At 36.2% G+C, this 14,711-nt stretch overlaps 3 protein-coding genes across 5 annotated transcripts; 1 reads left to right on the top strand and 2 right to left on the bottom strand.

Annotated features, from left to right (window-relative positions):
• Nucleotides 1-1,145: 1,145 nt before the first annotated feature.
• LOC140774120 (uncharacterized) lies at nucleotides 1,146-1,762 on the bottom strand. Its single transcript, XM_073116981.1, has one exon. It carries the CDS (start codon nucleotides 1,661-1,663, stop codon nucleotides 1,292-1,294), a length of 372 nt encoding a protein of 123 aa, XP_072973082.1. The 5' UTR covers nucleotides 1,664-1,762; the 3' UTR covers nucleotides 1,146-1,291.
• Nucleotides 1,763-3,435: 1,673 nt separating this feature from the next.
• On the top strand, nucleotides 3,436-7,960 carry LOC140774402 (uncharacterized). Its single transcript, XM_073117390.1, has 6 exons — nucleotides 3,436-3,822; nucleotides 4,778-4,887; nucleotides 4,981-5,352; nucleotides 5,429-6,216; nucleotides 7,295-7,341; nucleotides 7,431-7,960. Exons 1-4 carry the CDS (start codon nucleotides 3,576-3,578, stop codon nucleotides 6,113-6,115), a joined length of 1,416 nt encoding a protein of 471 aa, XP_072973491.1. The 5' UTR covers nucleotides 3,436-3,575; the 3' UTR covers nucleotides 6,116-6,216; nucleotides 7,295-7,341; nucleotides 7,431-7,960.
• Nucleotides 7,961-8,822: 862 nt separating this feature from the next.
• On the bottom strand, nucleotides 8,823-13,616 carry LOC140775069 (RHOMBOID-like protein 10, chloroplastic). Of its 3 annotated transcripts, none has more exons than XM_073118316.1 (9): nucleotides 13,392-13,616; nucleotides 12,304-12,563; nucleotides 10,754-10,808; nucleotides 10,592-10,672; nucleotides 10,429-10,525; nucleotides 10,254-10,321; nucleotides 9,516-9,614; nucleotides 9,397-9,438; nucleotides 8,823-9,315 (listed from the first exon to the last, which is right to left on the bottom strand). In XM_073118316.1, the coding sequence occupies exons 1-9, from the start codon at nucleotides 13,548-13,550 to the stop codon at nucleotides 9,172-9,174; spliced, it is 1,005 nt and encodes a 334-aa protein (XP_072974417.1). In that variant the 5' UTR covers nucleotides 13,551-13,616; the 3' UTR covers nucleotides 8,823-9,171. The 3 variants fall into 3 exon arrangements, with proteins under 3 accessions (XP_072974417.1, XP_072974418.1, XP_072974419.1); XM_073118317.1 differs by having other exon boundaries at nucleotides 12,304-12,560; XM_073118318.1 differs by lacking the exon at nucleotides 10,592-10,672.
• Between the last annotated feature and the right edge of the window lie 1,095 nt (nucleotides 13,617-14,711).

Raw genomic sequence — 14,711 nt, 5'->3', positions numbered from 1 at the left:
ATTCTTTTCTGAATGTAATACATACTTCAGGAGTTTTTTTATCAGACTAGGCCTCTTCACAAACTTATACAAAATAGTAAAAAAAATTTATGGGTAATTACATTTTACCCTCGGGTGGTTAGGTCTAAATATATTTTACCTCCATATAATTTTAATTATGTAATTTTAGCCCCCTCATGGTCTAGACTAGTACAACCGATATTTTTTTATTATATTTGATTAAACTATAAGTTGAATTTAAAAATAATCATTAGATACAAATTTCTAAAGAATTGGATAAAATTCTCAATGTAGGTAAAACAATACTAATTAGATTTCAAATAATATGGAATAAATATATATTTTTATCATCTGAAATCTAATCAATATTATTTCAATGAGTCTCTAATTCTCTATAATTTTTCTTTAATGAGTATTTTCAAATTTGATACGTGTGATCAAATATAATAGAAAAAAGTTACGGTCTCAATTTGAATATTATTATAAGGGCATAAAGTTACATAAATAAAACTACAAAAAAAGTAAAATAAATTTAAGTCTAACCACAGTTGTTAAAATGTAATTTCCTCTTTTTTAAGCAATGATAGTATCACAGTAGATTGATGAGATTTTGACAAATAGCTCTATTTCAAAATTTATTTACTAATATAGACAACATCTAAACGATATATTTTACTGTAGCTCTTACTAAAATACTTAACTGTTAAGCAGTTTTTAAGTAAATACATTCCTAGGCTAAGGGATATAAAGCATTATCTAAAACATTTCAATAAAAAAAATGCTAATAAAATTAATATTTTATTTAAAAAAATACTGATCTTACTAGCATTTAAGTAAAACGTTTAACAGTTAAGCATTTTAATTAGGATTACAATAAAATATACTCATTTTAATATTTAAATTTAGGTGTTATCTATTTTGATAAATAAATTAAAAAAATTATCTATTTCTGTCAACAACCAGTAGCTTGTTCGAAAACTCTTATTATATAACTCAACAATTATCTTGACATTTGACGATGCGCATAGTATTATTATCATAAATTTTATCCGGATGTTAGTCCAGCATTACTGTATTCGTGTGTTTGTGTATATATCTTGATTTAAGCGAAGAAACTATCGTTCAATATTACTAAAGACAATGACTACAGAATACAGACCAATTTATTCTAACCGTCAAACCAAACAAGTCGATGACACTGCGTGGCGAAGACCGATAGCAACTTATTACGATCTACGAACAAAGATACAAAGCATTCGTCTCAGACCATTTCGATACGACATCAACCAATCTAAGAAGGGTAAATCTTGGACGCCGCAAACGCCGCCCCCATGTCGGCGATCGCCGCCTCCATCGCGGAGTCCACGTACTTCTCTGATCTTCCCGGCGCCGCCGCCGCCGCCGACCGCTCAAGTGCGTCGTAGAAGCAGTCGAAGTCGGCCATGGAGGCTTCCACGAGGGACTCGAGAGACGCCTCAGCTTCTCTCATGGAGATCTCGGCGTCGCTCGAGGCCTTCTCGTGCTCGGCCGCGGCGGCGGCGAACGAGGAGCTGGCCTCGAGCCCAAATTGGGCTAAAAGAGATTCGATTTTGGAGGGGTCGAAGTGTTTGTCGTCGAGAGCTTGGTTCGCGAAATCGGAAAGTTGGGCAAAGAGGGATTCCATCTCGGGTCTCTGGCTTCGGCCTTAGGGTTTGCGGAAGGGAAAGGTGATGGCGTTATGTTCGACCAATTGTGCAACAGAATAAAGCATCGCTTCACCACTGACCCCCCTAGTGCGGAATATATATCACTTTTTGAAGGTGGAAAGATAGTCACAAGTTTCCTGAGAAAATTTAACTTATTTCCAATTTGATAACGAAAATACCTAGTCTCTGAATATTTGAGACTATCATTTAGTACGTAATACAACTGCAAGTTTTACATAACTCAGGTCTCAATCAATAAGATCAATTCAAGAATAAATATTTATCTTTATTATTTTTAAAATAAATTTTTTATTTTAAGAATAATTATTATTATGTTCACTTGTGTTCTAGAATAAGAATATAATAATTATCTTTGGTGTGATATAAAGTGAAAAAAAAAATGAAAATGTGTTTTGTTTTTTATGATTGATATAAAGTAGGTTGATGGGATAGATATCAAGAGTAAATTAGTAATTGGATTAGTGTACGGTATAAAATATAATTTTGATGAATAATATTTATATTTTAGAATGAGATTATAATGATGTTTAGCCGTTATTCTGAAATAAGAAGTTATTGGAATAAGAAAAAATTATTCCTGAAATGAACGAAAGCTTAGAGTGCAAAATAAAAAGTTCCCATAGATTATCTATTTTCTTTCATAAGTTTGAGAATACAATTTTTTTTTAGAGAGAAGCTGGATCCAGCTTATATTAATATAGCTCGAATAGCTGTTGTCGTCGAAGAGATTACACATATCCCTGGGGAACTCCTCAATAGATCTTATTTTACACATAGCCTAAGCTAACTTTTCTCGATTAGTAGCCTAATCTGTCACCTTATTCCCTTTTCAATAAATATGCATGAGCTTAATTTTTAGAGAATCAACCAAAAGCCTAAGACAGTCATCAATAATCCATTGGCCCTTGTTTGCTTTGAGTTTATGAACTCTCCTAAACGGTTCAAGGACTTCTAAACTGGTTCAGTAACCGAATAGCTTTTTATTTTTTTATATTTAATTAAGTTTATTTTTAAAAAAATTAAGACTAAAAAATAAGACTAATTAATCGAGTTTGGAGCTTAATCTCAGATAAAAAAAGAGCCTTGAATTCTTCGTGGGCTCTCAGATTTCTTATAACAAATATGAATTAGTGTAGCAAAGTTCAGCTCGATCTCTAATTTGATGCAACCATTAGCCAAGGCCATCTTGAGGCTCAAATGGAGGGCCGAGGCTTCGGTCTAAAGCACTAAGTCAGTTGAGGTTAGCTCCCATGCGATGGCAGTTGGATTACCACCGGATTCCCCAAAAGATTGCCGCTATCATCTTTTTTATCTGCATATCACTATAGTTAGCCAGCTTCCAAGTTTGTGTCAGCCAGTCCATCTACACTTCGAAACTAAGTCCGCAGCGTTGCCCAGCTCCACGTCCACTTGCCCTCACACCTCCCTGTTGCATCGACATGAGAATGGAGGTGGGTTGCAGACTTGGAGCCCACATAGCTTGCAGCGGTTCCTTTGAGAATACCATTTCTTTTTTGGATCATTCCTTTGGGAATACCATTCTCTGCATGAGTCGCCACTACCCAGCGCTCAGCGCCAGCTCATCATCAGTTACGAAGGAAAAGGAACAATAAGCTAGTCGTGGATTCCGCACTCCACCAAAGAAGCCCAAAAGAAAAGTAGTAACGCACCAAAGAAAAAAGGAAAAAAAGACAAAAAGAAAAAGAGAAGGACAAAATAGTCATCCCCCCCCCCCCCAAACCGACGACCCCAATGGAACTCGGTAGTGGTTCCTCTTCCTCTCTCCGTAACTCCCTCTCTCTTCTCCTCCCTCTGCCTTCCATTCTCGCAACGGCGGAGGAATCGGTAGTCGCATCAGATGCCATCTGAATGGGAAAGCCCGGGGATCTCGAGCTCGCGGTCCCGAACACCGAGGTCGGAGGAGGCGGCGCCGGAGGAGGCAGTGCTGGATTCTTCCTCTGCTCTTGCTCCTCCTGGATCGGCAAAGTCTTCACCTTTAAGTGTGTTCTCGTGCTTCTGCTCAGCGTCGGTGTGTTCCTCTCCGCCCTATTCTGGCTCCCGCCTTTCTACTCCCTCCGCTCCCGATTCGTCTCCGATGACCCCGTCACGCTCTCCGGTAATATTTCATTTTATCCTTTTAGGGTTATTTTCCATTTGATTGGAATTCTTCGAATTGGGTGCTTCCAATTTAGGCTTGCTGCGGAAAACGTGAAAGTTGGGGGTTCGGTTTTTTTTAGTCTTAATTAGGGTTTTATTCCATTTCTGTGGGTTTTGGGTAGTTTCTGTTTTTTTTTTCTAAGAACCTGTGTCAAGCTGCCATTTGATGTACTGTTGGTGATCATGTTTCAATTATTAAAGTTTTGGAAGAATACTATCTATTGCTTGTTTAATTATGCTGCACGAATTCTAGCTTAGCAACTTGTGTCTATAAATGGTGTCTCTGATTATTTAGTTACTTGACTCATTGTATAAGAACTTGTGGATCGTTTTATTTTCTCCGTTTTATTTTTGTTCGGGGGCCTATGCAATTTTTATTCCAAAAACGTCGAGAATCTTCATTTAGCACAATTTCACATACATGTTTCACAGATAATTTTGGGAAGGATAGGATTACACCTAAGAAGGTGGGTTTTCTTTTTCAACTTTCTTCTTGCGTTTGTGGACATTTCATAATGTCAAGAGTGCATCAGTGTAGTGAATTTCTTTTTGTTGGGAATTTAGAACTCTCTCTCTCTCTCTCTCTCACACACACACACACGCACGCACGCACACAATAAGGTCCTCAGAAAAGAAAGCTACAATGGAAGCTCTTCTTATTACTTAAATAAATAATTTAACAATATGGATGATAGTTAAACCTTGAAATCTTCTGAAATAACATTTTGTAGCCTGCTTTTGTTACCACAATGTTTTGCACCATGCTAGTTAGGTTTTACTCTATCTCCCATGTTCTCAAATAGCAATTTCTAGCCAGTATTTTTACCACAAGGTTATTTTTACACCGTGCTGGTTAGGTTTTCTCTATCTGTCTTGTTACACATTTAGTTAACCATCTCACCCATTTCTTTTAGCTGAAATACAAGCCAGTTTCATTTTGCAAAGGCCGGTGTCATGGCTTGCTGCACATACCGGAAAACTGGAGTATGACATATATGTGGAAATTGGAATACCGAATAGTAAGGTGCGACTTCATAGTTCATAGTATTTCTGTAGTTCAATTTTTTCTATCAAGTGCCTAATTGCTGAACTCCACTTAATTATATCCTCTTTACAGGTTTCAGTCATCTCCATGCACTCTTTGGCTCCAGAAAATTCTACTTATGTAGTATTTGGGGTTCTTCCCAACTCCAAATATGCCTCAATAAGTTCACCTGCCTTAAGTGTTTTGAGATCATCTCTAATTGAGCTGGTACTCCAGCAACTGAATCTTTCTTTGACACCATCACTTTTTGGGTATCCATCATCTTTTGAGATTCTGAAGTTTCCTGGAGGGGTTACTGTGATCCCTGTGCAGTCGGCTTCTATCTGGGAAACAACTCAGATCCTTTTTAATTTCACACTGAACAATTCCATCGATCAGGTTCTGAGAAATCTTGACAAGCTAAAGGACCAGCTGAAGTTTGGGTTGAATCTGAGATCTCATGAGGTATTATAAAAGAATGTTTGAAGTATGTGTTCCTGATGGGAAAATTAATTTTTGATGTATAAAATTTTGTGTGCAGAATGTATATGTGCAGATGACAAATGAAAATGGTTCAACTGTAGTACCTCAACTTACTGTCCAGGCTTCAGTATTGTCAGATGTTGGGAGCGGGAGTCTCTTACCATACAGATTGAAGCAACTAGCGCAGGTCATTACAGGGCCTGAAACAAAAAATCTTGGCCTTAATCACTCTATATTTGGTAAAGTTAAGAGTGTTCAGTTGTCATCATACCTACAATACTCAATCTCTGCTCCAGCCCCTGGTCCATCTCCGTCTCTGTCTCCGACTCCATCTTCGTCTCCGTCTCCGTCTCCAATGCCATTTGAGGATATGCCTTATGCCACACCCCCTATTTCTTTTGAACCCCCGCTCTCTTCTTATGCTCCATCCCCTTTGGTTAACCAACATCACCAGCCTCCATGTTCTTGTTGCCATGCCTTACCGCCATTCAAAAGTTCATTGTCATATTCACTTTCTGCTGGAAATAGTGCCTGTGCACCTTCTCCATTTATGAACACACCAGGACCTTCAGAGACAAGTATTGGCTCTTCGCAAAAACATGACCCGGATCTTTCTCCTTTACCTCCTGTTAATTCCCTTCCAGAAAATTACCCTCATCAACCAACATCTCCTAGCCATTCACCAATTGCAACCAGTACTCCAGTGCTGAGACCTTTGGGACCAACTTCCAAAATGACCCCTTAAACCTTCACCAGTTTTACCTGCACTTCATGGCTCCAGTCTATCACAAGAGACAAGAAGTGACACCGTGTCTATGTCATCATCAACCTTCTCATCTTAATATTGTGAGTTGCTGATTTTTTATAGTTGCTTTTATAAAGAATAAATGCTTAGAATGCCTCTTTCTTTTAGTTTCCATTGCTTGATCTTTTGTTGCTTATAAACAGATGCCTTAGGCCATGAGAATCATGACAGCTGCATTAGTCTTATTTCATAGTAATTTTGATTCCTCTCTAAAAGTTGTCAGCTAAAAAGTTGGCGGTTTGACATAAGCAGAAATGACAAAATACACAGCTAAGCTATGCTTATGTAATATAATTTTACTTTGTCACATATTCTACTTTGGTTCTGTTTATGACATGTTAATCTGCCGAATTTTCTATAATAGTATGGCATAAAATATTATTAATACCTGAGTTTTTATCATAAAATTGTATATTGCATATTGTCAATTTTATGTATCATCTTTAGGGCTGTCAAAAAGCTCGTCGGCTCGTGAATTCGAATTCTAAATGGGCCGAGCCGGACTGAGTTTATGGGCTCAAAATTTTTATCAAGCTGAGCGGAGCTAGAGTTAGCTTGCTCGAGCTCGGCTCAAATAGGCTCGATATATAATATGTGAAATTATTACAAGTTCTATCTAGCATAGCTGGTTAAGGTGGTTTGTTTTAAGCACCCTAATTTGGGTTCGAATCCTGGCATACTCTTTTTGTTTTTGCTATTGTTTCTATAAGGAATATTTAGTCTTTAGTCCCATATAGAAAAATTATTATGATTCCTATGCCCTTATAAGCATCCTTCTCTCTAATACATCAAATTGGCTTAAGTGGATCAAAATTTATGAGTTATCAGCCATTTTGGCTCAAGCTGCCAAACTGAGCTGAGCTTTTCCGGCACGAATTGAGCTGGAGCTACAAAATTTTGGCTGTCGAGCTAAGCCGAGCTAGGCCTAGCTTGCTCAAGCTCAACTTGTTTACTCCCCTAATCATCTTGCATATATGGCATGCCCTATGAGATATACTGTATTTTTTATTCTTATTATCTTTTCATTGCCCTTTATGTTAGTGTACACCCTGATTATTTTATTCATGCCTAGAGAACTTTTATTCTTTTATGCTGATCATATCTCTGTAAATGTCACAGCTCATGCTATAAACTGTCCCTATATGGAGTTATGGCTGATTGGATTGGTGAGAATCCTGATCTATCTTTGGTTATGCTGGTGCATTGATACATCTAATACTTATTAGAAGCCTAATTTTGGCTGCTTATACTCCAGGAACTGTTACCAATAACCAGGTCAGATTATACGGTTGTTCTCGTCCTCCAGAATGTGTTACTGCGGATGAAAATTTGTGGCTTGGATAAAGGAAAGGCCCTCTACTTGGTAGCTAACTAAATGGAGCGAACTAAAGGGAGGATTTAAGAGGGCTTGAGGCAAATCTCAACAAGTGTAGATACTGATCCATAGGAAGGCGGTATATATTTAGTAGGGGCGAAGCTGCAAAGGTGGCTGGCCTTCTTTCTGAATTGGAAGTTCTCCTCAAAGGACTGGAGCACTTCTAACATCTAAGCTGTTAATGTATTTGAGTAGGTTACTTTTCTTTTACCCCCCATCACCTCCTTTTGTAAAATAGCTCAGTTCTTATTTCCTATGTTATCTAAATATCCCATGCTATCGATTGTCTTTTCTTGGTGCCAATAGCTTGATTTTTACTGGCATTTCTTATCTCCTATGATATCTACTAAACTACTCATATTTAAATTACAGATGATCCTGAAATGTACCTTTTACCTATGAGTTATGTGAATCGCGGCTATAAGTTTTAATGTTCAGCTATTGCATCCCTCATTTAACGTGTGCTAGTGATCAAATGGTAGACAAGTTGGTTAAAAAGGATACCTCGGCATATGAATCCCGTTTAATAAACAATATTTTATTTATTTATTTCTTCCAGAAAAGGATTTTGGGAAAGTGGGGAAGTACCTTGACATTTTGAGGATAGGGCCTATTTAGATAGCCCTTTGGGAGAAAGTCGGTGTTCTTTTTGCCCCCTACTATCTCTCTCACTCTCTTCCCCTTCTCTCTCTCTCTCTCTCTCTCTCTCTCTCTCTCTCTCTCTCTCTCTCTACCTTATCACCACTCCCCTCTCCTCCACCCGCCGGCCACCACCGCCACCTCTCAGCAATCTTTATATTTATTTCCTCTATAGTATCCTGAAGTATCAAATCAAGCTAAAATAAACTAATTCGAAGGAAAAAAAATCACATAAATCCCTTTGGTGGCAACTTTTGCATTCTTACACGTTAAAATTTCTATGGAAAACTTTCACAATTTACCCAAGTAGGCCCCAAAAACTCCATTCTCCACAAGCCTTAGCAAAAACCTCATGCTCTGGGGTATCCTGTAGGCTATTGGAACCCAACTGCAATCTTCCACTCTACTGCAATAAAAGACACCCTTAAATCGACTCAATATTTTTGTCAATATACTAAACACAACTATCAGGAACAATGTATACAAGTAGTGTCCATATCTAAGATTTCAGAATGTGACGCCATGCCATAAACAAGATTTAGAGGCAATTTGGAACAGGTAGAAATTGCTTCCAGTACCCCTTTCATCTTAGCCAAGAAAAAGGAAATATCATACACTGGAAATGCCAATAAATTCCAATCAATATATCTTCTGACAACTTTGTAAGATGAGAATCCACCGGCTGGCTCTAAATGACAGCTTATACCATCCTTTCTTGTATAATAATGACATGCTATAACTATTACACGTTTGATCAAATTGATACAATAAAGTTCCTTTCAAAATGCTATAAACATTGTAATTGGAACATATAGGATGCCCGAATCCTTTGAAAAGTGATCTTAAACCCCCAAGACTGCTACTTAATAATAATTATGCTTTTTATCTGGTATTCGATGTATTCCCTTGTAAAGCTCATCTCCATATACTTCTTCCTCTTACACTTTGGGTTTGACTATTGCTTATTTACAAAGGGATCCCATTATCGCGACCTTTTAGTTTTGATGAAACGAAAAATCGGAGCCCTGTCTGCAAAAACTGATCTTCCATCCTGTGTCTTGAATTCATAATGCCAAGCTGGACCAATGAACCATGATATAGCTGCTCCTCCAAGCAAGCCACCTAGCTGAAATTGCGTGTTTCAGTGCAATATCTTTCGAGAGAACAACTCAACTAAGAACTAAATGAAAAAGTTCGTAGGACCTACATGACCCCAATTATCAATGCGCCTGGAGAGAAGCCCAAAAACCTGCAGAGTATACTTGCCTTGAAAAAGAGGAAATGCCACAATAAGGCAAAGTACTACAGAGAAAACAAAGTAGTTACCATGTTCAAGGCAATCACATGTGCAATATGTTCCAAGTCCTGCTTTCCACCGCCAACTAGTTCTCTGTGCCTCAAGACAAACACAGCAAAAGAACCAACCTGTCATATCAAACTTAATGAGTAAATACATTATGATAAGCCCACAAGTAAATCTGCAGGAATATAGAAGGAAAAGTATGTATAAATCAATCCTATTATGTCCGATATATCTGGACCGAGAAAGATGATTCAAATAAGACAAAGTAGAGCAATTATAGACCAAATAGATTAGAACATGCAAACAGGGAATAAAATTAGTCCAAGTTGTTTGCCAGACAACTGAAGTTTCAATAGTAATTGAAAAGATAAACTACAACTCTATATATCTTGTCATTTTCTTGCAGTATCAAGAAGTGCCAGTTTGCCAGGTTGAAAATAAGAGCTTAATTATACCACTGGTGAGGGAAATTAAAAGATGCATCATGTGACAAGAAAAAAAAATCAGATATAATGCTAAAAAATATGTAGATAGGTAATTAATAATAACTAATCAAATGAATTATTAGGTTCATCTTGTAGAATAAATGGAGTGCTAGTAAGAAGAATGACAAGATTAGTCTTCATTGAGACAGACTAATTTATCATCAAGATGTCATTTTATTACATTTCCTTTTAGTTGGCTTAATTGTGACCTTACGCCATCTCTAAGTATGAACAAATGAAAAGAAAAAAGAAGACAAATTTAGAACATAGACATACCAATCCAAAAATGGCTCCTGATGCACCAACAGCAGGTGATTGACTGAACCGATAACTCATCATGGAACCTAATTTCTCACAAAATTTGAAGATCTGGGACTCAAAAATTAAGTGGAAGACCTAGTTGCATGTAGATTAATAATCAAAATATCCAAAACAGAGTATGAGTTGTTACCTGCTAGTGCGGAAGTAACATAGACAGCAAGAAATCGTCTTGGCCCACTGAGTTGCTCCACGGTTGGACCAATGGAGTTTAAAGAATAACAGTTGGCCTGATGAAGAATAATCTCAATCTCACAATTATGAAGTTTGTTAAGATGAAGAAATCAATAACAGACCATGAGGTGAGCAGCATTTGCATGCAGCAATGATGATGTGGCCAACCTCCACAGTTGTCCTTTATCAATCAGGCTATTGACCTTCCGATACAACATATGGTCATTATTGCATTAAAATAAGAACCAACAGAACTAGCGGACATTTAATCTAACATTTCAAACCTTAGCTCCCCATAGGAGCAGCTTTCCTTGTGTTGCAATCTGAGCCACATAAAATCTGAATAAATATAAAAGGAGACAACACTCAATCCAATAGACAGGCAAGATCTAAGTAGAAAAGCAAGATAAGAAAACATGAAAGTATGATGGTAGAAATGAGTTTCTAGTTTAGCTTAATTACTTTTAGAATCTCGGACTGAAAATAAACCTACTTTTGCTCATTATTCATATCACATGAGATATTCTACTCAAAGGCTTCCATAATTAGATGTCTCTATGATCTTTAGAATGGAGCTATGCCTTTGAAAACTTAAATCTAAAAAGTTCGTATATTCCAGGGGTGATGTTCAATAAGATCCCGAGAAAAATCATCTAATAGTTCAAGTAGCTAACACGATTCACCAAATCATCTAATACTTCAGAAAGAAGCACATCTTTTCCTGCCCAAATTTTGTTTTCTTTATCATAAAATAAAAATGGTTGGCCCAATGCACAAGATTCCCACCTACACAAGATCTGGAAATGGGAGATTTATGTAGCCTTACTCTCATTTAAGGTTGTTTCCAAGATTTAAACCCATGAACTCTTGGATATAAGGAGAAGGCCTTATTGTTACACCAAGTGTCGCTCTCATTTTCGATATCAAATATAAATGGCAAACCACTCCATTCATTCATGGAAATAGAATTCACGTGTAGAAGCCATAGTGTTAATATGAGGCATGTCTCAAAACCAAAATATTTATTAACTAGAAAAACAGCAATCAGTATTTTCAGTAAATAACATATCATCAAAGGCCAGAAAAAAAATACTTTTCTTTACCATCAAGGCTTTCTAAGAACATAATTTATTTTACTCTTTCATGCCCGAGTTTCTTCATATGCATGATTACCCTTTGCAATCATTCTTTCCATGATTAGAACAAATTACAAGGACAATTTGTTAATCATTCAATTTTATTCCTAATGTGCTCTGTCAAGAGTGTCAAGACAAAATTGGTCTTATTTTCTGCTCAAAATAACAGTATTTTTATAGATAATTTAATAAATATCATTGATTTTGAAAGATTTATGAAAAATAACACTCCCCACGTCACATAGGATGTCACATAGGCCAGTGGTTGGCGGGAATGAAGATAGAAAGCCTTCATTTTTTAGCGTTTTATGAGACTTCCAAATTTAGGGGGTCGTGCTATGCAAAGTAATGTGTTGAAACTTTAGGCATCTTATAAAATACTTGAAGTTTAAGCATCTCTATATGTATAGTTTCGCCATGACTGTATTGATAATTTGTCAACCAAGTTCCAACATGCCAATGTGCTTTCCACATTCAAGCAGTAGAAAAGATTTGCAGAGACCTCATGGGAGTACAACTTCATAAATATTATGAAATGATGCTATTCTTAATGTACAGTGTAAAATAGTGTTAATTTGAAAAGAAATGCTAATGAAATCATTCTCAGGTTGATATAAGCAATTAAGAAACAGGAAGAGTCCATATAGTAAGTATGCCAAAAGATAAGTACGTTTGATGTACTTAGAACTTGGACTTACAAAACATTAACCGCAATAAGAACATTTGTCCATAACCTTCCATTGGAAGAACTCCCTTGAGATGTCTTAGATTGCCACTTGCTCTTATCAAGATATTCCTTTCCATATTCCTTTCCACCAAAGAGGGAAAACCAAGAAGCATATGATGTTGAGAAAGCATTCCCCAATGTTTCATGAAGAGAATATCTCTTCAATATATTTGGTTTCCTACACCAAACATCTTTGATTCTGAGCAAAATATCAGAATGATATGCTTCCTGCTAATAGAAAGAGTGTGGACCAAAATCAGAACAATATATACCATGTGAAGACAATCAGTACAGGTAATGAAGTTGTTACCAAATTCAGGATGCTTTAGGCACTAATAGATCTTCATTTATCAAGACTGATATTCAGGTGACTTTATTACATAGATCGGCAATTTTTTGTACAGGAGAAATTTTACTAAAGGAATATCACATTCCAGATGAGCAATTTATCTTTATATCATTTGCAGAATCAGGTAGACTTTTCAAATTGATACAGAAGGCAATAATTCCACCAACACAAGGAGCTTTGAATTCGTAGTACTATGTGAAACAATTGATGGGTGCTTGAATACTTGAAAGAGTTCATTATCTATAGTTCTAAACTTAAGACATAGAACTGGACCCCTTAAGATCCTTCCATAAAAATAATGCATGACATGAATTGCTCTTAAAACAAAGCATCATCTTTACACATTGGACCCTCTTGATTCACTCTTGCGAATGAATTTTAGACTACAAATTCAAAGTGTTGTGTTAGCGTTGATAGACACGAACCTACAGCCGCATGGATAAAAAGGAGATGGCAATTATATGCCAACACTAATGTGCAGTACATTAGAAGGAATGCATCAAGAAAGAAATTTGGAGACAGAAGATAAACCAAGCGGGCAAAAATGTATCTCAAGTTCAATTCTCAATAGTATCTAATACTCCAAAAACCATCTATGTATGGATTAAGTACATTTCTACATTAGGTCTAAGGCCATTACTACATCTCCACCTTGAGGTGGAAACGAAAGATATCTTATGGCAAAGATAGGGTTTTCTTCGAGTTCGTACCGGGGAGGCGGAGCAGAGGAGGTGGATGTGGTGGGTGCAGCGGCGGCGGAGGAGGCGGCCGAGACGGATGCCGGTGGTGACGGTGATGACGTGGATCGGCGAGGCTTCGCCGGAGGAATTAGGAGCCGGGACCCACGGAAGCGAAGGGATCGACGCCATTCTTCGTGTCTTTAATTCGTTCAACACGAATCCCCCATTTTGTGCGTGCAAAACAGGACTTATGGATGGCTGAAAGAGCCTGAGACGTCCACTTGGTAGTTTACTTTAAGGAATTCTATGAATAAGTTTTTTTTTTTAATTAGTCTCAAAATGATTTATTATTTTAAAAATAATTATTTCTATGTTCATCTTTATTTTTAAATAAAAATATTAATAATTATCTTTGATGTGATATAAAGTGTAAAAAAAAGATAAAAAATATTTTATCTTTTATAAAATTACCATAAATATTTTTTAATTTAATATAAATTAAATTGATGAGATAAATAATAACGGTAAATTAGTAATTTAGTTAGTACGTGATATTAGATATAATTTTGATAAATAATTTTATAATCTAAAATGAGATTATTATGATGTTTAGTTAATATTCTAAAATAATGGGTAATTTAGAATAAGGAAAAAAAAAAGGAGGCTTATGCGGAATTTTGGTAAATTTGTTTCTTAAAAACAATGTAAAATAATGTGCAAGATGAGGAACACCAAAAGAATAAAATTTTAATAATAATTTATTTTATTAGTGTTGTATCAGATGAAGTGTTTATTATATAAAATCAGGACAACGCTTTTAAAACACACTTAATGTCATATATAAATTTTCAAATAAATTAAATAAGTATAAAAATTAAATTCAGACTTAAAATAATTAAAAAATCAAAAGTATATCTAAACAATAGGAGGAAAAATTATTTTTCTCCTTTTTTCCTTTTTTTTAATCTCTCCTCTCTCTTATCTTCCTTCTCTCCAATCATCTCCATCCAAATATAGATCCTCCCAAATCTCTATGTTGTCCAAAATCATTTAGCCTACTAACCCTATTTAATCAAAGAAAAAGAGGGTAAACTATATGTTAGATTCGTAATTTATGCACAAAATCCTAATTGATGTATTTAGATTATTATATATGGGGCATAGACGATGATACGGAGGTTATGAGACTCAGTCTTGCCTCCACCTGTGCTCTCTATCATTTTCTAAAGATCACCGGAGATTCTTCAGAGGCTAACGGTAATGAAAATTATGTGCAGCATTGGATTGCAAATAAAGTTTTCCATTACCATGCAATTTGCTTAAGTTTTCAACAGATATTTCAATTATATT

Source organism: Typha angustifolia, chromosome 13 (assembly GCF_048772165.1).
Source record: "Typha angustifolia cultivar Huaian chromosome 13, ASM4877216v1, whole genome shotgun sequence".
Classification (NCBI taxonomy): domain Eukaryota; kingdom Viridiplantae; phylum Streptophyta; class Magnoliopsida; order Poales; family Typhaceae; genus Typha; species Typha angustifolia.
Note: the sequence above shows the minus strand (reverse complement) of the source record. Positions and strands in the feature narration are given on the sequence as shown.